The sequence below is a fragment of the Brienomyrus brachyistius genome, unplaced genomic scaffold (genome assembly GCF_023856365.1).
Source record: "Brienomyrus brachyistius isolate T26 unplaced genomic scaffold, BBRACH_0.4 scaffold27, whole genome shotgun sequence".
NCBI lineage: Eukaryota > Metazoa > Chordata > Actinopteri > Osteoglossiformes > Mormyridae > Brienomyrus > Brienomyrus brachyistius.
The window spans coordinates 4,420,550-4,441,674 of record NW_026042306.1 but is presented as its reverse complement, the minus strand read 5'-3'; the positions used below and the strand labels follow the sequence as shown (position 1 = coordinate 4,441,674).

Below are 21,125 nucleotides of genomic sequence, written 5' to 3'. Positions count from 1 at the left end.
TGATGTTAGTTCGTGTGAGATGTTTCCTGTTCCCGTCTGCCTAAATAAATCCCCGGTTGCCCTGCTTTCGCCTGTCTGCCTGCTTCCTGTTGGCTCGCCTGCCTGTTCGCCTTACCGGCTTCCAGCGTCCCGTGACAGTAGGGCAGAATTTACGTTTAAATAAATAGACAATTTTATGATGTAGGCCAAAAATGAGCTTCCCCTATTTGACAGACCAGTAGCCGCCACTGAAATCAAGGACAAGTCGGATATCTGGACATTCCAGTTACTTCTGCCTTTCAAGGTCCAAGCAGTTCAAAGAAAATTTGGCCATCTGGAGATACCAGTTTCTTCTACTTTTTCAAGGTCCACCTATAAGCTTAGAACAAGTCTATCTATTTGGGACTTTTTGCTATATTATTCTAGGACTCGTTCTCTTTTTCTACATTTTATATTATCCAATACCATGCATTCATTTTATAATATCTTCAACAGCTTACTTCTGAGGTCATGCCTTTGCTTTGACCTGGGCCTCTTGCTTAACAAGCAATATATGGCAAACATGTTAATTCCCCTGTAGAAAATAGAAATTTCTTACTTAAGCAGATTTGCATTATTGTTTGATACATTCAATGAATGACAAGTAAATTACATTGTTTCAACCACTATGTGTAAATCAACAGCACCATTATAAACGTAATTGTTAATTACTGATTAGGTAATTCATTTTACATAATCATCTATATTCCATTATTGATTACTGATTAGCATAATCAAGAATTTTCTATCACACTCCTCACATAGGTGCACCTACGACGCTTGGAATGGCCATGATGTGTATACATGTATGTTGTGAGCATCAAGTACAAATGAGTCCTTTTTCTTAAAACTAGGTTGGAGATTAGTCAGGTTCTGCACTTTTATCTGTGATATGGCTATGGCTCTGAAGGTGACTTTCTGAGTAGGCCATACCTGTGTGAGGCAGTTAGTATCTTATCGCTCTTGTGAGGCAAATCTCTGCTATTTCTGGGAGAAGCTCTAACATTACTTTTGTACCATCAGACACACACTCGGTGTCACTGTGGGCTTCACTGCACAGTCATACACAGCTGTGTCTTCTGTCCTACTGTCACTGATGGAGAGGTTGGTGAGACATTGTTTTCTGTTCATATCCATTGAGAATCTTCCTTTAGGAGAAACCTTATCAAGTGCCTGAATCAGAAGTTCAGGAGCCTTTCTTTGGCTGCTGTACATAACGGCACACAGAGTAGAAGTTAGTAATACTAGGGCAGTATGTCAGTACAGCTTTGTCTACCTCATATGAATTAATCAAAAGAGGCTGATCAACTTTTGATGCATCCACTCCCACTGCAACATAGATAACTAAATGAAATATGAACAAAATTATGAATAAATAACAAAGAATATAAGGCTGTAAATATGCTGACAGAGGATTTCATTGACTAGTATTACTACTAAAATAAACATGTCCAGGTTCATGAATTAACTGGTGATCAGCCTCCTCGGTGATGAGTGCACTCACAATGATTATCCATCCATCCATTTTGCAAACCGCTTATCCTTCTGGGTCGCACGGGGTCCGGAGTCTATCCTGGAAGCTATGGGCATGAGGCAGGGAACAACCCAGGACGGGGGGCCAGCTCATCACAGGGTACACTCACACACCATTCACTCACACACATCTGACTAGTTTTAGATTTGGTAATTTTGCTGGAAATTATATATAACCTCAACCTAGCTGAGAAGCAGCGCAATCTGGAGGTCACAAAGCAGGCTTATCTCTGCTTCTGCACTTCATTAGGTCAAAATCATGTCACTCCATTTTCTCATGATAAATGTTTGGTATATATATCGACTCATACTACATTAAAAATGTCAGTTTTTTATTTGCAAGAGAAATCGGGATCATACTGGGTTTTGTGATAGAGTAGCCCCTGCCGTTCAGCTCTGCTGTGACAATCAATCATATGGATTATTGTGCCAAGTTTTTTGGAAAGACAGATGTTTGTTTATTTTTCATAAATATATGGGTGATTTATTATGGGACAGAATCATTCCAGTACAAATAATGTTTAAATAATCTGCTTATAGTAATCAAGTAGTCCACTTACAGCATTAATTTTGGGTCTTCTTTTACATGAGAACATATGGAAAAAATTAAAACTGTAATATTCTTTTTTTTTACTGTACCTGTCATGACCTGCTCGTATTATCCTCGTGTGTGCCACGCCCCCTTATTAACCATGTGTTCTACCCCGATTGTAACCAGCTGTTTTCTGTCAGTTTGAATAGTCCTGTGTATTTAGTCTGCGTTCAAGTCTGTTTCCCCAGCCCGGTCATTGGCGTTGCCTACCGTGTGTGCCTTGCCTTGTCGCTTTGTTTAAATAAACCTCGTTTCCTGGATTCCCGTCTGCTTGCTCCTGATTCCCCTTTCCCTACTGCTCACAGTCGTCGCAGTACCTTGATCACCCTATTTTGTCTTGCAGTGACCTACCTACTTCTGGCTAGCTACCTGAGGCCAATGTGGCATGCAAGGAAAATATGACGGGAAGAAGAAAGTCATTTTCTCTCAATGACAAATATAGCCTCATCAAAGCTTATGACTTCCATGCTTATCGCTTCTATAAAACTGAATTTAATAAACATAAGGATATGACGAATTCATGCAGATTACTAACTTCTGGCCGTCACAATTCTGGCTCATACAATTGTGGGCGTAAATAAATGTCCACATAGTGCTGAAACTCCGGCATCCATTACGTATGCCCTACAATGACATACAGTATGTTGCTGTCATAATAAACTTAACTTAAATGAGACGGTCAGTATGATTTTCTGGAGAACAAATAATCACATAGATTAATCAAACCATCAGTAAAATAGTTGATAAATTAACCTACAGAAAAATATTGTTGTAAGTGGCTGCCCTAATCGCATCGCTATATCATTGAAATAGCGATATGACACTTTCTATCACAAAACAAATGTATGCTAGTGTTATCGTGGACGATTGATATGGCACAACCTTATTGCTAATACTTAAAGTCCATCCATCCATCTTCCAAACCGCTTATCCTACTGGGTCGCGGGGGGTCCGGAGCCTATCCCGGAAGCAATGGGCACGAGGCATGGAACAACCCAGGACGGGGGGCCAGCTCATCACAGGGTACACTCACACACCATTCATACACACATGCATTCCTACGGGCAATTTAGCAAGTCCAATTAGCCCCAGCATGTCTTTGGACTGTGGGGGGAAACCGGAGTACCTGGAGGAAACCCCACGACGACATGGGGAGAACATGCAAACTCCATGCACATGTGACCCAGGCGGAGACTCAAATCTGGGTCCGAGAGGTGGTGTGAGGCAACAGTGCCGCCCCATACTTAGTACATGTACAATATAATAATCTATGCCACAAGTGTGTCTGCTGGGCTGTGGCATGAGTAAATGGTGTCCTGTAGTTGTGTTCTGGGCATACAGCAGCTCTGGATATAACGGATTTTGGATATAATGGACTGTTTTGCCAGGTCCCTTGAAGTTATAACGTTATAACTGGATTTACTGTAGTTAAATATCGCGCACCTCGTTATCTTTGTTACACGTCTCTGCTCCCTCCCCCAACCCGGCTCGTAAGAGAGAAACAAGCTCAGGGCTGCCACTAATTCAGCGGGATGGTGAGTTGTATTTTTACACACTTTGTTTTTAGTAGTTTCTATATCGGTCCGTGAAAATATTGTTTTACATGAAATTGTTTCATGGTACAAAAAAGGTTGGGAACCGTTGTGAATTTTTGCACGTCACAAGACGGCCCCCAACCAGTCTGGGGAAATGATAACGGAATAAAACCGGCCCATGGTGGCAAAAAGGTTGGGGACCACTGCTCTACAGATACCTATGCAAAACAATCATTAAACTTATTAACTATATCAATTTCACTTTTAATAATAAGACTCTTTCAATCCTGCAGATTAGTGATTTTAGCTTTTAGAGCTCTTTTAGAGTCTTATAAGAAGACTGGACAAAAATAAGAAGATGCCCATGCTTGCAAGTCTCCTGCACCACCCTCTGTCCGACAAAAGACGTTGCAGGAGAGTTTTCAGAAAGCCCTACCAGAGTTTCCAGGTAGGGCTGGGTGGAATTAGGGATAAAAGGGTTCATGGTAAACCATGGTAAAATTCCTGACGGTTAAGGTTACATACGGTAATGGCTATGTTATTATTTTAATGTTTATGCAAACAGAAGGTGCATAGTGTTAAGTTTCTGATTTAAAACTAGACAATTACTTTTGTCACGATCACTAGCGAGCAGAACGGCGATCGTGCGGGTGCGGTGAGCAAGCAGCAGGCACACAGGCAAATACGGGGCAAAACTGGGGTTTATTACTGAAATGGGGGCAGGAGACGCTACACCACACCATAAGCACAACAAACTACAATGACGGACAGGGGAAACGAGTCAGACCAGGACTTAAATACACAGAGACTAATCAAAGTAAGCGGACAAAGCTGGAGACGATCAGGGAGGTACAGGTGGGTAATCAGGGGGCGTGGCACACACGAGGAGCGGATGCGCCAGGCATGACAGAGCCCCCCCCCCAAAGGCTCGCTTCACCGGGCGCGCCCAGGAGGAGGCGATGGATGGGACGAGGGAAACGGGACCTGGAACAGAAGAACAAAAAGCCGTTAACGAGGGACAGGGAACAGGACGGACAGACAGAACTGGCACAAAGACAGGAAATGGGACAGGATCTGACAGAGGACAGGGAACGCGGACAGACAGAGAAGGAAAGGGGACACAGAGGGAACAGGCGGGACACAAGGGCCAGGAGTGAACGGAGGGAATACAGGAGGATGAGGAGCCGGGACGGGAGGAACAAAGGGACGAGGAACGAAGAGAGGAGGGACAGAGACAGGAGGAACAAAGATGGGAGCGGAGGGAGAGAAGGAGGGGGAATAAAGGGGATCCCGAGGGAGCCCCAGCAGGCGACGGGAGGCCAGAGCCAGAGGGGACCCTGGAGGGGCCGAGGAGACAGGGCGAGGGACCGACGAAGGGGCAGAGGAGGGAGCTGGAGGGAGAGCCAGGGAAGGGGACGAGGGAGCCGGAGGGGACCTGGGCGAAGGCAAGGTGAGGGGGGGAGCCGCCGCAGGCAACCGAGGAGCCGCCGTTGGGGAGCCCGCAGAAGCCCCACGAGATGCCAGAGGAGGGAGCGAGGCCGGGGGACGAGGCCTCGGAGGGGGGCCCGCAGGCGACCGCCGACCCGGAGGGCCAGGACCCGCAGGCGCTGACCGAGCCCCAGCACAGGCGAGGGAGGACGAGCCAGGGGGCAGGGCGGGAGGGACCCCAGTCCTTTGTCTGTGTCCCCTCCCCTTACGGGACACAGACAATATGACCCCTGATCGGGGTCGAGTTCGCCAGGGTGAGGGTGAAGGAGTCACAAGCAAGGTCCCCGAGGGGTCCCATTCAAGCTCCTCCACCTCCGGAGAGGGAGGAGCCAAGATGGAGTCCTCTGGGACCTCCTCGGGGACTAGGGCAGAAGGGACTGGAGTGGGGCTAGGAGCTGGAGTCACAAGGGGAGTCACAGTGGGCGCCCCAAGCGTGGGCGCGGGAGCTGTAGGCGGCGGCTCGGGCTCCGGGGCCGCAGGCAGAGAAGGCGGCGACTCGGGCTCCGGGGCCGCGGGCAGAGAAGGCGGCGACTCGGGCTCCGGGGCCGCGGGCAGAGAAGGCGGCGGCTCGGGCTCCGGGGCCGCGGGCAGAGAAGGCGGCGACTCGGGCTCCGGGGCCGCAGGCAGAGAAGGCGGCGGCTCGGGCTCCGGGGCCGCAGGCAGAGAAGGCGGCGGCTCGGGCTCCGGGGCCGCAGGCAGAGAAGGCGGCGGCTCGGGCTCCGGGGCCGCAGGCAGAGAAGGCGGCGACTCGGGCTCCGGGGCCGCGGGAGCTGCTGCAGGCAGTGGGAGCGCCTGCTCTGGGGCTGCAGGCTGCTGCAGTGGGGGCGCCTGCTCTGGGGCTGCAGGCTGCTGCAGTGGGGGCGCCTGCTCCGGGGCTGCAGGCTGTAGGAGCGGCGCAGGTGGCGACTCGGGCTCTGGGGCCGCAGGGGGCGGGACCGGCAAGTCCCGTGCGGGCAGGACGGGCGTGGCCCCTTTAAGACTCCGGGGCACACGCGAGATGGCATCCCGCACTGTGCTGGCCCCCTTATTGGCCAGCCGGTTGAGCCGGAAGACATACCGCTTTAGGGGCGGTGGCAGGTCGGCAGCGGCTGGGTGCTCTCCCCTTGCAGGGAAAGCTGCCTGCGTGGGCAGCTTGGCAGCGATGGGGGTGACGTTCAGGAAAGCCGGGGAGTCTTCCAGCTCACCCGCTGGGAGGAAAGCAGGAACGAGCGTGCATGCTCCCAAGGTGAGCGTCTGGACGTTCGCCGGCTTCTTTTTCCTCTTTCGCCGTTTGGTGGACACGGTTGCGGGAGGCTGTTTCGCGTCCGACAGGACGGAGGGCTGGAACGCTGCCTCCGCGCTATACGGCGCGTCAAACCCCAGCCTCCTTGCTGTCAGGTGCTGCATCAGCTGGTGGAGGTTGGAGCAGTAGGTTTCTCTTGTCCAGTGCATTTCTTCATTGCTAATAAACAGTGCATATTGAATTGATAAAGGATTCAGTCTATTACAGAAGTAACGCAGTGTACACCCATTTAGTATCCTATACTCTTCATATGTAAAGTATAAATGATGAATATTGGTTACTTGTCAGCTATGTTGATTTTTAAGACCAGCACATAAGATTAAAAATGTTCCTCCTTAAACAAACCTAGAGAAGGTCTTCACTTCCTTCATGTTAATTTTGCGTCCATAAATGATATGTTGACTGATTTCCTTCTGTGCACAATCGATGATGGTTCCAGCCATCCATCCATTCCATTCCAGCTTCTAGACATGAGGATGAAAGCTCCAGTGCAGTGCATACATGTAGATCTCTTCCTCTGAGTTGAGCTAGTCTGTCCTGTCCAGGTTGCAGAACATTGTATAGAAAAGGTCCAGCACTCCTCCAAAGAGATCTCCACAGTCTCTTTATTCTAAATAAGTAGAGGAAAACAAGAAAAATATAGACAAGTTGTTGCTGAGGTTGTGTGGTTATCAATGAAAGATAGACAGAAAAAGATAAAACCTGCCATCAAATTAGATTTCCTACAACATTTCATGTTCATAGCTTTTAATACCAGTGAGAGACCACACTAAATACAGAATGAATCTGTATATATTGCTTGTAAAACATTTTCGGTCAAGCTATAGTTTCAGTCGGTTCATATCTAAAAGTAATGAAGATATTATACATTTTTTTCAAAGTTGTATTGCCTCTGGCTGTGTGTGCTGCTGCCAGTAAGATGGGAATTCCTGTTCAGGCCTCTGGTCGACACCATGAAGCGTGCAACTTCAATATTTTCTTTGACCAAGTCAGACCTTTCTCATGAGGGCTCCCCGTAGATGATGCTTCATGATCATCACCGTTTAGGCTTCGTTATTCCTTGCATCATTAAGGTAAACAATAAGACGACTAAAGCCATAGATTCCTCCATAGACTGCAATTTGCCATCTGTAATATGCAAAATTATAACCAAACTGCATCTGCTTATGTAGAGGTCTTAAGCCTCTCCAGTTTAAACAATAATATGCAAGCACGTGTTACATGTAGGACTGGGCGATATGGGAAAAATCTCTTGATATTTTTTTATCAGCCAATATTGATATATGTCATGATATGATTCAAATTCAAATACCTTTTTATTGTATGTTTATATTTGTAGCATCACCATTTAAACTGTAAAAAAAATATATAATTTTTTATATGGACACAAGCATTGTGCTTATTTAGTTTAAGTTCTTTCTTTGTATTATTTGTTTTTAAACTATTTACCTTTTCTAAATGACCTGATTTGAGTATCCTTTTTTATTTCTTAAATCCATTTTTTATTAAATCTATCTATCTATCTATCTATCTATCTATCTATCTATCTATCTATCTATGTACATTTTCTATATATATATACATTTTCTATATATACACACACACTCACATATATGTACACTGTGCATATATATGTGTGTGTGTGTATATATATATATATATATATATATCCATCCATCCATCCATTTTCCAAAACGCTTATCCTACTGGGTCGCGGGGGGTCCGGAGCCTATCCTGGAAGCAATGGGCACGAGGCAAGGATCTACCCAGGATGGGGGGCCAGCCCGTCGCAGGGCACACTCACACACCATTCACTCACACATGCACTCCTACGGGCAATTTAGCAACTCCAATTAGCTCACATATGTCCCAGGCTTCGCTGGCTTTGAACGCAGTAATTCACAGTAACAGAAAACGCAGATCCGACTGTGCCATAAAGTGTAAGACAGTCCTTTACGACATGAGACCTATCAAGCAGCAACATGTCGACTTTCCGAGTGCGCATGGGTACGCATTCTTGGAACAGAATGACTTAAGACAGATCGTGCAGCACTGTCAGTACCCTTTGCGTGCTGGCTGCACAATCTGTCTTAAGTCATCTTGCTCTCGCGAGGTTTTTGTACCATGTGACATGGTGACATGTGGTGACGTTTTGCAGTGCCAGACAAAAAAATCTAACCATGATGCATTGCATCAGGACCAGAATGCATTGCTTTAAGACAGCGCTGTAAGTGGCTGTATGAAGTTGAACGCACCCTATTTTTTTCTTGTTGCCAATAGCAACCTATGACCACACGTAAGATTGGTGACAGAGAACATTTGGAATCAACACCGGGGGCATTTCAGATTTCAGCACAGACGGTTTGATTGTTACACTCTGGCAATAGCATCAAGATAAGTGTTATTAGCCCAAGGAATCATGAAAATGAGGTTTAACATTTTCTACATGAAGTGCAGGGAGATTATCAGTCAATGTGTATGATTTAGTGTTGTTTTGTGCTATAGTATAGGCTGAAACCTGTGGTTATCATCAAAAACAAAATGCGGTAATCGTAAGTATTAACAGGAATGTTAAATCTGCATTTGCATGATTTCAGAAACTACTGAGAGGTATGAAGAGAAAGGATGACATCACTAGTTTCTTACACACAAAGAGGAGGGATCAGGGAGGAAAAGCAGACGTAGTTGCGGATGGCGAAAGAGGAGAAGGAGCAAGAAGAAGAAGATCAAGCTGAGCCAGGGCAAGAAGGTGAAACAGGTAAGCAGCAGAGGAAGTATGAATAGACATACACTCCAAAGCTGAGGTGCTAGGGAGGAGAGACTGTGAGTTCCCTGGATTTGATGTATTTTAACCATATATGGTACATGCAGTATTAGAGAATGTAACACCTGCAAATGTATAAAGAAACGGCTTTGATTTTGCCACCCCAACTGATTTCCATGCCACCCTCATGCCACCCTAAGAAAATTTCTCTAGATCCGCCCTTGTCGGTGAACAAGGGAATGTTAACTGGCTAACTAGCCCCAGGTAGCTTACATGCCCTCCCTTAGGCTGCTTTCCTCACACTGTTCAGTGAGTAAAAGTAGTTTCAGCATGAGGAAGAACAGACTCATAACTTTAACCCTACAGCTAAGATAATTGCATATTTCAGCTTAAATGTGGCTTGAATGTTTCCTGGTCAACATTAGACAGAGGAATACTCATAAGCTCTTGATCTGAGCTTCTCCGAAGGGATGTTGAGGCACACTCTTGAGGCTCTTCAGGTGGTGGGCCGCCCTGAAGATGAGCCCCAGTCAGCAGGAGACAGCAGGTCCATCCAAAGCAGACTACAGAAGCAGGGATCAGGAAGAGGAATCCTTGAGATCCTGGGGTCCCCCACACATTATCAAGCAACACGAAATGGCACTGAATAATAAACGTATATGTCTGACACACTTGTCCTTTTTTAATTCCAAATACTATATTGGGAAATAAAAAATAACCTCCTCCTTTTGCATACAGATTGAAATATTGTTATTTACATCTAAAATGGAGTAATGGAAGCCCCTAATGTTGAGGTTTTAAGTAACTACTTCCATTAATATTACCTTCAGCAGACCAATTAGAACCAACTTCTATACTGGATTTATCCGTGTGTATGGAGCCACCATTTTCAGAGTTACTGTGTGTTATGTCTGCTGTACAGCCCTGATGTGGTAGCTGCTGAAATCATTCACTGGAGCCAAGCAGAAACAGCAGTGTACTCCAACACCTTAACCTCCAGAAAGAGCCATGCAGCTCAAAGCCACGCAGAGAAAGTGTCGCATCAAAGGAAGTTCAAAATGCCTGATCGTCATGAGAATTTCCCCACAGGGATCAATAAAGTGTTATTATTATATTTCAGGCTTACCTTTATTAAAGGGCATGTTGTTAGTGTATAGTGCTTAGAATGTTTAATTACTCTTATTTTCTTAACTTGTATAATAGATGAGCCATCATATCCTTAATGTGTATTAATATATGCAAAGGGAGGAGAAGGGAACAGACCCAAGGTGCAGAGTAAGAGCTAATGTTGAGCAAAATAGCATTGGAGAAATAAAATTTACAATAAATTCATGGTTTATGTCTATGGTTAATGTCACATTAACTTTACCCAGTCTCCTAGCTGAATATGTTAAGCAGGGTTTCAAGTGGGCTGGAAAGATCTGGAACAGGGTTCTGACACCTTACGTTTAATAAATAAATAAATCTTATTGCCAACTTCATACATAAAGTTCAAGAGTTTTTTTAATTTGTTGCATCCTGGCCTTCCTTCCAGTTGATGCCATAAAGATCAGTATTTCCCACACAAAGACTTTGCTTGTATGGCTCCAGGCTGGGACAATTTATTCACATTTTGAGATCATTTTTGGAGACAGTGTCACTAAATTTTATAAGAAGGTACAGCAGTGCAACTTAAGATTTGTTTGTTTTTGTCTGGAATACTGTTGCTTTTTTAAATACATTCAAAATATCTTATACCTGAGTGTGATATCTGAACGGTATCAAAACATAAGAACATAAGAACTATACAAACGAGAGGAGGCCATTCGGCCCATCAAGCTCGCTTGGGGAAACTTAACTAATAGCTCAGAGTTGTTAAAATCTTATCTAACTCTGATTTAAAGGAACCCAAGGATTTAGCTTGCACTACGTTATCAAGAAGACTATTCCATACTCTGAGTACGTGCTGTGTAAAGAAGTGTTTCCTTAAATCCAGTTTGAAATGTTCTCCCGCTAATTTCCACCTATGGCCACGAGTTCATGTATTTGAACTAATGCTGAAGTAACTATTTGGTTAAACAGCATCCAAACCTGTTAGAATGTGCGGCTTATGCACGGCAATCAGGGTGTTGGCAAAAAGTAAGAGGACCGATTCATTTATGCTACCATTGACCCAGTTACGCTCAGGCCTATGGTTGCATATCATAAGGCAACCGGTAAGGGTCCATGAACTACGTTTTCCCATTTTACAACAACTCTGCACATAAATAAGGAGCCTACCGTCCATTTTTGCATCAATAACATATTTATGCACATTCTGATTTTTTATGACGATGTGTTAAATATGCTGTATCCAATTTAGAATAGCTTTCTGTTTTTCAAATATTATGTATAAAATAATAAATTATGTCAATTTTTATTAACATATTAAGATGTTTTGTTATCATATTTATGATATTTACACTGTAAAAATATCTATGCTCATACAAGACAAAGTACTGTATTTTGATTATACTAAGTGTCCATATTATTGCAAATACAGGACTGTTATTTTTTCCCAACTTCGCATGCATTCTGGATATTGCAATAGCTGTTGGAGATCACGAGCCTGAAGACATATTACAGCTTTACTGTGACAGTCTCCAAACCTGCTGTCAAAAAGAGTATCACCTCTGGGGTAAGATGTGTTTCTGTAGATTTATTCATATTATTAGTTGGTCATTAGATAATTACGGTGAACTCTGTTGTTCAGTGTATAAAATTTAACTGTTAACCCTGCTGAAAAAACCAACAAAGACCAGCATAGCTGGTAACCGGCATGACCGGCATAATGCATGTGATTATACCAGCATATATTGTATTTTAGTGCCGGGTGACCAGCATCATTAATGAAATATTGCTGGTGGAACAGCTTCAGTTGCAAGTGTGGAAAGAAAATTGGACATTGGTAGACCCGGGAGGGGAGGCATATTGGGTCTGTTATGTCTTAGGCAAGAAGAGATTGTTTTGAATACTGCGTGACCTCGCTTCATGATAGCTGCCTGCAGTTAGTTCCACAGACACTGAAGAGAGATCAGACCTTGGAGAGACAGACAGCGTAGAAGGGGGGGGGGGGGGGGGGGGGGAACTGCCTGCGGAAGGTATTCGTAGCTACCCCAACTGGTGCACATAGAGTTGTAGTTATAAAGTAGTCGCAGTAGGCCTTATGAAATATGTTATGCGGTAGTACAAATATATTGTTACGTTAATCCTATTAAATGTTAACCATATATTTACAGTGAATCAATGACAAGATGTCAATACCAATCTTGAATCAAAGGTCAACCTAATATTCACTGTGATTCAATGTCAATATAATCAATATCTATATTCTTATCTCAGGTAGGAGCCTGTTCTGGTAAATTGATCAAAATGGGTGGATTTTACCTTGCTGCAAATGTGAACCAATAGAACTTGATTTCTTGTTGTTTCATGACCAATCAGGACTTAGATGTCCTTAAAGGGAATTGGCTATTATAGTCTATCAACTGGTTGCTCTTTGTGCTTGGGGTACCTGGTGCCAGAGTGTGACCGGAGCACTTTGCTGGATTGCTTGAATAAAAGAGAACTCTCTCACCAACTGAGAGGTCTGGAGTTTAATTCTAAGTGGCTCAACTAGAGTTATCAGAGAGGTTGATTCATAATTTTCTTACCACACAAGCAGACCAGAATTAACTATCATAGACCATCATGTAAACAGTTGAATAGGACTGTTGTCTCAGGGTTGCCAACTCTCCCGCATATGGAATTACACACAGTCAGGCCCTCACGCTCAAGCAAGAAGTCCTACAGCAAATCTATATTATTCTGTTATAAACCAAAAATTAGACACATTAAAAGCATTGGAGTCCAGACTATTTAGGTACTGTAATAAATCTATTAAAGACATGTAAAGGTGTGTGCAGACTTGTCTCAAATTGAAAATCTGCGCAACATTTAAGGCGGACCGGAAAATCCGAATAAGAAGCTGCGAATAATAAATAAGACTGGTGTGTGAGTGTGCCCTGCGATGGGCTGGCCCCCCATCCTGGGTTGTTCCCTGCCTCGTGCCCATTGCTTCCGGGATAGGCTCCGGACACCCCGTGACCCAGAAGGATAAGCGGTTTGGAAAATGGATGGATGGATGGAATAATAAATATGACTGGTGTGTGCGTGTACCCTGCGATGGGCTGCCCCCCCCCCCCCCCCTCCCATCCTGGGTTGTTCCCTGCCTCGTGCCCATTGCTTACGGGATAGGCTCCGGACTCCCCGCGACCCAGAAGGATAAGCGGATGGATGGATGGAATAATAAATAAGTTACGTGTGATCCCGCTGCAAATAATAATACGTAATACGTTATTTACATGAATGCGCACACAGACGGAGTGCAGAAAAGGTGGAAGCGTAAGAGCAAGATCCGATGAATGCGGTAGGCAGGGGTCTCAAGTCTCACGCATTAACAGTGAGACACGCGTTTCTCCCATAATGTAATCTATCTTAAAGGTTTTGATGAAACTTGAGAGCCTTGAATAAAATAAGGCAACAATTTGCACCCACTTTTTTGGGAGTAAACATAACTGTTTATTGGAGTAAACTGTTTTTTTTTTAATGAAATACACCCAATTTGAAGAAAATAGATATTTTAAATATTTAACTGTAAAATCTGGAATTCTATACTGTACTGTTTTTTCGCCATACTACCTTTACCAGCATGCTGTGCAGTTTGTACATTCCCACCGTTAAGGTAGTTTTTTTTCATCTTGGACGGACCAATTACAGTGGAGAAATCCACTTAGCCCGCGAAATCGCGGCGGCAATGCGTCAGTTGCTGGAGTGAGGGTGTTCTTTTTGGCAGAGATAACGAGTCTGTCGGCAAAGACTTATTTTGCTTGTTAGTTAATATATTCGTGGTTTGCGGTTGGAGTTGTGTACAGCAGGCAAAGTTAGAAATTACAAGGAGGATAATGCTAGCTGACCGGGAGGAGCCAACCGCGGTTAAACTAATTCATCTTGCCGCCCCTCCGAAATTCGGTGAAGAAATTAATTCAAACTCGTAGTCCGGTGTTGGACCCACCAGAGACACTGGATCTAAGGCGGGGAGACGGATCCCTCATCGTGCTGCTGTGTGCCATGTGGTCGGCTGTAACCAACCTCGCCATAGGATGTTCCCTATCTACTCACTGGAGGTAGTGGCAGGACACCCGCTCCACCTGTCACAGGCTCCGTGACTGAGAGAAACCATTTGTGAGTAACCTACACCGATACTGATACACGCATACGTGTCGCATCGACAGGTCTGGGTTTGAATGTGGAAGCGCTGTAATATCTGCTGGATTCAACTCCTTCAGAGTTGAACATCACTGTGCATATATAATTTTTTCTTTCTTTTTTCTCTTTTTGGTTGGCAGCGTGACTGATTCATTTGCTTATGTTAAAGTGTGAACGGTTAGGGCCAGGATACACTTGACACAACGTACACGCTACTGCGTGCGTAGTGTACGTTTATCTGGAGGATTAAGGGTCGTGTCCACCAGGGGGCAGTGCGAGACAACCATCTTGCTCAGCTCCTTCATTTCCGGTCTCGCTTTTTTATTTTTATTTTTCAGTAAATTACATAACAAACAAGAGTACACACTACAGACCAAGGAGATTAAGTGAAGGTAGAGAGAACAAGAAACAAAATAAAACAAAAAGTTGTCATTACAATACGGCCGGTACATCAGCAGAAGGTTACATAAACAGACTGAACATAGAGTATGTCCGGATAGCTTTTCTGTTTTTACACTTTGATATAGTTTGAAGATAAATAGTTACCTCTACTTTAAATTACTCAAATACAAGGTGTTTCCTCGGTCTCACTTGTTTGTATGAGGTCGTGGCATGAAATGTGTTGGATAAGCAATTTTTTAGTCCGCAGAAGGTGCGAACGTTGTTGCACTACATAAGATTTTGGATTTAAGACGTTTTTGTATTCATCGGTGTCATGTACTGAACGTAATAAAATAACCAGGGGAACGGTGTTATTTGCAACAGTGGGGAATGTTGTGGGGGAGACACAGGATGTGAGGAAAGTAAAGAAGCGAGGAGTTAAAACGTGTCTACGTGTGATTGATTTAATTCAGACAGATTAAATTCGAACATAAAATATAACAATCGGTAGGCAAGGTTCTTAATATTTGTGATTTGTTTTTAATTGCAATTTATGCATTATACTGTTTCCCGAGTAGTCAGTTACTGCGTCAATCCTTTCACTGTAAAAAAAACAAAAAGTTAAGACAACTTAAAATTTAAAGGCAACTTAGTGCACTAAATTTTGGAGTTTTTTGAGTTTTGAAGAAAAACACCTACTGTTATGCTGAGCAATTATTTTTCGTTCAGATCATTTCTTTCATATCCATAAAAACTTAGTTGTACATACAATTGCTAACAACAAAAGTTGTTCCAACCTATTGTATTTCCGTAAGATTTATCTTGCATATGTGTAAAGACTTTAAAATTTGAGTTTAGTATGCTAGGGCTTCACCCATTGCAGTGCCCAGGGGTACAAAAACAGTGCCCAGACATGTGCTGGGTTGGGCTTGAACAGGCAATCTTTGGGTCAGAAATGACACTGCCAAAACTCTGTAAACAGTGTTTTTGTGTTAGCACCTTATTCAGCTTATGTTCCATACACCTGTGTGAACTAAGCCTCTCTACTCATGGTTCAAAGGTCACCAGTTCAAGCCCACTGTCAGCGCATGTGGGGGCCCTTGAGCAAGGCCTCACCCAGCTCCCTATAGGTGCCACAACTGGTAGCTACCCTTCACAGTCAAGTTTGCTGTCATTCCCCACAGGGATCCTCAAAATCTGCCTGTTGTTATTTATTACTATCATGTTTTAAATGAACTTGCTATTTGACTGTTTATCTTCATTTATAATAATTAGATGACACAAATTTTGCGGTTTTGAATTCTTAGCATCCATCCATCCATCCATTTTCCAAACTGCTTATCCTACTGGGTCGCGGTAGGTCCGGAGCCTACCCCGGAAGCAATGGGCACGAGGCAGGGAACAACCCAGGATGGGGGGGCCAGCCCATCAGGTGAGCGACCCAGTAGGATAAGCGTTTGGAAAATGGATGGATGGATGGATGGATGGATGGATGTTTAATAATCTCACACTAATATATTGTAAGAATCTTCTGGAATTTCTTTAATGGTACCTTCACCCTGCTGCATGTTAGATCAGCTCTGTTTTTTATTGTTTGATTTCAGCATTTCTGGGCACCTATTATTAATTGGGGTCTGCCCATTGTTGCTGTGACAGACATGAGGAAGAGCCCTGAAATAATCAGCGGTCGAATGACCTTCGGTAAGAGGCAGAGGGCTCACCTTCCATCTATATGAGCGTCCACTGGGTCACTCGGGACTCCAGAGGGACTTTTTAAAGGTTTTAAGCTGGTTGCTCTTCTTCTTTCTGACCCCTGCATGATCTCTGTCTCCCCAGCTCTTTTCTGTTACTCGGTGATTTTCACGAGGCTCTCTTATAGAGTCCAGCCCCGAAACTGGCTCCTCTTTACTTGCCATATGGCCAATGTGACGGCACGATTGATCCAGGTAGGCCGGCTCATCCAACACAAGTAGGTCCCCACCAGGCTCCCTCTAGAATATTTAAATCTCCACCCCTCGTCTGTTGATTAATGCCATATTATTGCTCGACATTGCCTGGCTGCCGGCTGCAAATGCTATCACTCAGCCAGCTTTTCTCCCAGTCAGATCCTTCCTTAATAGTGTCACACAAGTACCTTTTATAGGTTTGTGTTCTTCATGAATGTTTTTTTTTTTCTTCCATTTCAGAATGCAGAAAATGTGAAATGAGCCTTTGCGTCCATAAAGAGATCTCCCCTCCTTCCGAATAAATAAATATATATATATATATATATAAATTTATATATCTGTGTATTCATTTCTTTCATTTTTCTTATTATGAAACCATACGTGAGTAGGGGCAATTCACTGCCCATACAAAGTGAGAGTGGATAACATATACCTAATGAAGACTGTAGTCCTGTATTAGACAAAATCATTTTATCATATGGGTCAGTTACAGTTACCTACATAAGAACATAAGAAATTTACAAACGAGAGGAGACGAATCAGCCCATCAAGCTCATTTGGGGAGAACTTAACTAATAGCTCAGAGTTGTTAAAATCTTATCTAGCTCTGATTTAAAGGAACCCAGGGATTTAGCTTACTACTTACTAAACTAGTAGCAAGACTATTCCTTACTCTAAAAACATGATGTGTAAAAAAGTGCTTCCTCAAATTTGTTTTAAAATGTTCTCTCGCTAATTTCCACTTATGGCCACGATCTCTAATATTTAAACTAATATTGAAATATTGAACAGCATCCAGACCTGTTAGAATCTTATATACCTGGATCATGTCCCTCTTATTCTCCTTTACTCAAGGCTAAACGGATTCTGCTCAGTTAACCTCTCATAAGACATTCCTCTAAGACCAGGAATCATTCTGGTACCCCTACGTTGCACCTTTTCCAAGGCAGCAATGTCCTTCTTAAGGTATGGTGACCAAACCTGCACACAATTTTCTAGGTGAGGACTTACCAAGGAATTATATAATCGAGCCGTTTGTGGTGGACAACATCAAAGGCCTTCTGCAGAACTAAGCAGATAACATCATAGGCCTTTTTGTGATCAATTTCTTTCGTAGCTTCCTCAAAGAACTCAAGTAGATTAGTTAAACAGGACCTACCTCTCCTAAATCCATGATGGCTATCCCTCAGAATGTTATTTTAATCCAGGTAATCTACCATTTTCACTTGGATTATAGCTTCCATTACCATTCCAGTTATGCAAGTTAAACTGATTGGTTATAGTTTGCTGGATTACTTCTATCCCCTTTTTTGAATATGGGTGTTATATTAGCATGCTTCCAATTAGAAAGTGCCACACCAGTAGATAAGGATTTCTCAAATAGTAATGTTAAAGGTTGGTTAATAATATCCCTCATCTCTTTTAAAACTACATTTTATACTGTATTTAGTCCATGTCTAAGTCCGTATTCCCCAGATCCGTCATTGATGTTCGTCGCCGTCTGCCCTGTCTTCAGTGACTAAACCCTGGTTTCCTTAATCCTGCCTACCTGCCTTGTCCTTTCCCCGCTTCCTGCTTGCCCATCCTCCCCGCCGATCGCAACAGAATGACGGACCTCCCGAAAGAAGCACTGCGGCGGGCCAAGGACCAGCGCCTTAATCTACTGCAGGAGGTGCTTTATTGGCTAATTCAACTGGAGGGCCAGGAGGACCCAGCATCCCGGGATTTGGCCAGCCGGAGCGGGGACCTCCTGAGTGAGGCAGCCCCACTGCTGCAAGCCGGAGAAAGAAGAGGAAGCCCCAAGGATCATCCTGGGGGCTTGCTCTCTCTTCCCCACTTCTCTCCTTGCAAGTGATCGGGAGGGCTCCCCAATCAGCTCGGACGTTGCCTTCGCGGGCAGCTTCCCCCTTCCGGGGAACACGCCTGGCTCTGAAAGGGGCCAGGGCAGTATGGGACGCTATCCCGCGGGTTAGCGGGCTCTTAAAGGGGCAATGCCTGCTAGTGAGGCAGCAACCCTGGAGCCCGTGCCTGTCCTACCTGTCCCACCGGCGCCTGACGTCCTTGTCCCGCCTGATCTGCCTGTCCAGCCCGTGCCTGATCTGCCTCTCCTGCCAGCTGCCGCACCGCCCAGCAAGGCTCTGGCCACTGCGACGGCCCTTGTTGGCCCAGAGTCAGCGGTGCCTGCGGCACCCGAGGCGCCTGCCACGGCCCCGCCTACAGCTACTGCTCCACCTGAGGCCCCTCTGCCTCCGCCAGTCCCTTCTCCGCCCGAGGCCACTCTGCCTCCACCCGTGGCTCTGCCCGTGCCTGTGACTCCTGCCCCTGTTGCCCATGTCCCTGACCCAGCTCCAGTCCCCCCATCACCGGTCCCAGTCCCCGAGGAGGTCCTGGACAATCTAACCACTGCTCCTTCCTCCTTTAGGCACATTTTCTTTTTTGTTGTTTTTTTGTTGAGGAAACACCCCAATGCAATTCTCATCTTAAATTAATGATGAAATATACATACAGGGGGCGGCATGGTGGTGCAGTGGTTAGGACTGTCGCCTCACACCTCTGGGACCCGGGTTCGAGTCTCCGCCTGGGTTACGTGTGTGTGGAGTTTACATATTCTCCCCATGTCGTCGTGGGGTTTCCTCCGGGTACTCCGGTTTCCCCCCACAGTCCAAAAACATGCAGAGGCTAATTGGATTGCTAAATTGCCCGTAGGTGTGCATGTGTGAGTGAATGGCGTGTGAGTGTGCCCTACGATGGGCTGGCCCCCAATCCTGGGGTGTTCCCTGCCTCGTGCCCATTGTTTCTGGCAGCTTGCTACCCTTATGGGCCGTATCCAGGAGGCAGGCACTGAGATTGTGGAGGCCAAGGCTGGGGCAGGCTCTGCCACACTGGATGGCATATGCAGGGGCTGGATTCACATTCTCTCTGCTGGATGCTATGAATGACAAAGAGGGGGTGTGGAGTGTGTGTTTCTGAGGTCTGAGGAAAGTGAAAATACTTCTCTACCCGTCTCCTCCTTAGGAGACATGGAATTGAGAAGAACCTGGGCCTTGGTGAGCTCTCCACCTTTGATGAGAAGCTGGTGGCAGAAGCTTTGGGCTTGACGTTGACGGCCTCCATCATGTAAGGGGAGGATTTAGTGCTGCTCAAGGGCAGCCCCACAAAAATGGACCGTGACAACCTGGAGCAAAAGTAAAAAGACAGTCCTTCTCACGCAGGCTTTTTGCAACATTTTCTCTGTTCTGCTTTTCTAGGATCTAAATATTCCTGGAATGATGGGAAAGAGCAGGATCTGGCTGTGGCTAACATCTACTGTCCTCAAATCTACTTTTAGTAGTCTTACAACCTACTTTTCTGTGTGTTGTTTTCTGGTGTGTCAAACAAAAAACAGAGTAAAGTAAAGGTTTATATGTATTCCGTTGCACTGGATTTATTTTGATCTGTTTTGGATTTTAAGTTTTTATAAGCTGTCAAACTAAAAAAAAGTTTTCAGAGTATTCCTCATTGCCCTCTGTCTCTACTGCCTGCTTGTTTCCTTAAAGGCTCCCTGTGTGTGTGAAAGTGAGTTAATTCTTTATTTTCTCTCGTTGTTTAACCGCTGAGATGATTCTTTTTTCATGTCTGGAGTTAAGCTGTTTATGCACTAACTGTACTACAGTCCCTGACAAAAGTCTTGTCGCTTATCTATTTTGTAGAAACACCTGCTATTAACCTGACTTTTAATTAATCAATTGATGTTACAAATAGCTCATATCTTCAAATACTATATTGGGAAATAAAAAATAACCTCCTCCTTTTGCATGCAGATTGAAATATTGTTATTTACGTCTAAAATGGAGTAATGGAAGCTCCTAATGTTGAGGTTTTAAGTAACTACTTCCATTAATATTACCTTCAGCAGACCAATTAGAACCAACTTCTATACTGGATTTATCTGTGTGTATGGAGCCACCATTTTCAGAGTTACTGTGTCTTATGTCTGCTGTACAGCCCTGATGTGGTAGCTGCTGAAATCATTCACTGGGGCTAAGCAGAAACAGCAGTGTACTCCAACACCTTAACCTCCAGAAAGAGCCATGCAGCTCAAAGCCACGCAGAGAAAGCGTCGCATCAAAGGAAGTTCAAAATGCCTGATCGTCATGAGAATTTCTCCACAGGGATCAATAAAGTGTTATTATTATATTTCAGGCTTACCTGGATTAAAGGGCATGTTGTTAGTGTATAGTGCTTAGAATGTTTAATTACTCTTATTTTCTTAACTTGTATAATAGATGAGCCATCATATCCTTAATGTGTATTGATATATGCAAAGGGAGGAGAAGGGAAC

At 44.4% G+C, this 21,125-nt stretch overlaps 2 protein-coding genes across 10 annotated transcripts in view; one reads left to right on the top strand and one right to left on the bottom strand.

Moving 5' to 3' along the window:
• LOC125720922 (mitochondrial pyruvate carrier 1-like) overlaps positions 1-21,125 on the top strand; it is a 304,295-nt gene that overhangs the window by 196,111 nt on the left and 87,059 nt on the right. For 2 of the 9 annotated variants that reach the window (XR_007385599.1, XR_007385600.1), the window contains exons 2-4: positions 16,463-16,559; positions 16,695-16,804; positions 17,045-20,174. Coding sequence is in view for 2 of the 9 variants with exons in the window: in XM_048996844.1 (XP_048852801.1) it covers positions 14,372-14,395; positions 16,463-16,559; positions 16,695-16,804; positions 19,820-19,834 (246 nt within the window). In the remaining 7 variants the exon portion in view is untranslated. Of the gene's footprint in view, positions 1-13,919; positions 14,454-14,758; positions 14,964-16,165; positions 16,291-16,462; positions 16,560-16,694; positions 16,805-17,044; positions 20,188-21,125 lie in introns of those variants that run through there. The other 7 variants (XR_007385601.1, XR_007385604.1, XR_007385603.1 and 4 more) reach the window with 7 other exon arrangements.
• Positions 4,372-21,030, bottom strand: LOC125720920 (uncharacterized). The gene is made up of 5 exons (XM_048996842.1): positions 20,993-21,030; positions 7,317-10,338; positions 6,794-7,058; positions 6,224-6,607; positions 4,372-4,662 (listed from the first exon to the last, which is right to left on the bottom strand). Exons 3-5 carry the CDS (start codon positions 6,889-6,891, stop codon positions 4,542-4,544), a joined length of 603 nt encoding a protein of 200 aa, XP_048852799.1. The 5' UTR covers positions 6,892-7,058; positions 7,317-10,338; positions 20,993-21,030; the 3' UTR covers positions 4,372-4,541.

Coding starts and splice junctions, on each gene's coding strand:
- LOC125720920 (XM_048996842.1), bottom strand. CDS start 6,891: ATGGCTGGAACCATCATCGATTGTGCACAGAAGGAAATCAGTCAACAT. Junction 6,608..6,793: donor GAAGTGAAGACCTTCTCTAG/GTTTGTTTAAGG, acceptor ACTGTTTATTAG/CAATGAAGAAATGCACTGGA. Junction 4,663..6,223: donor CTGCCACCGCCCCTAAAGCG/GTATGTCTTCCG, acceptor CTTCTGTTCCAG/GTCCCGTTTCCCTCGTCCCA.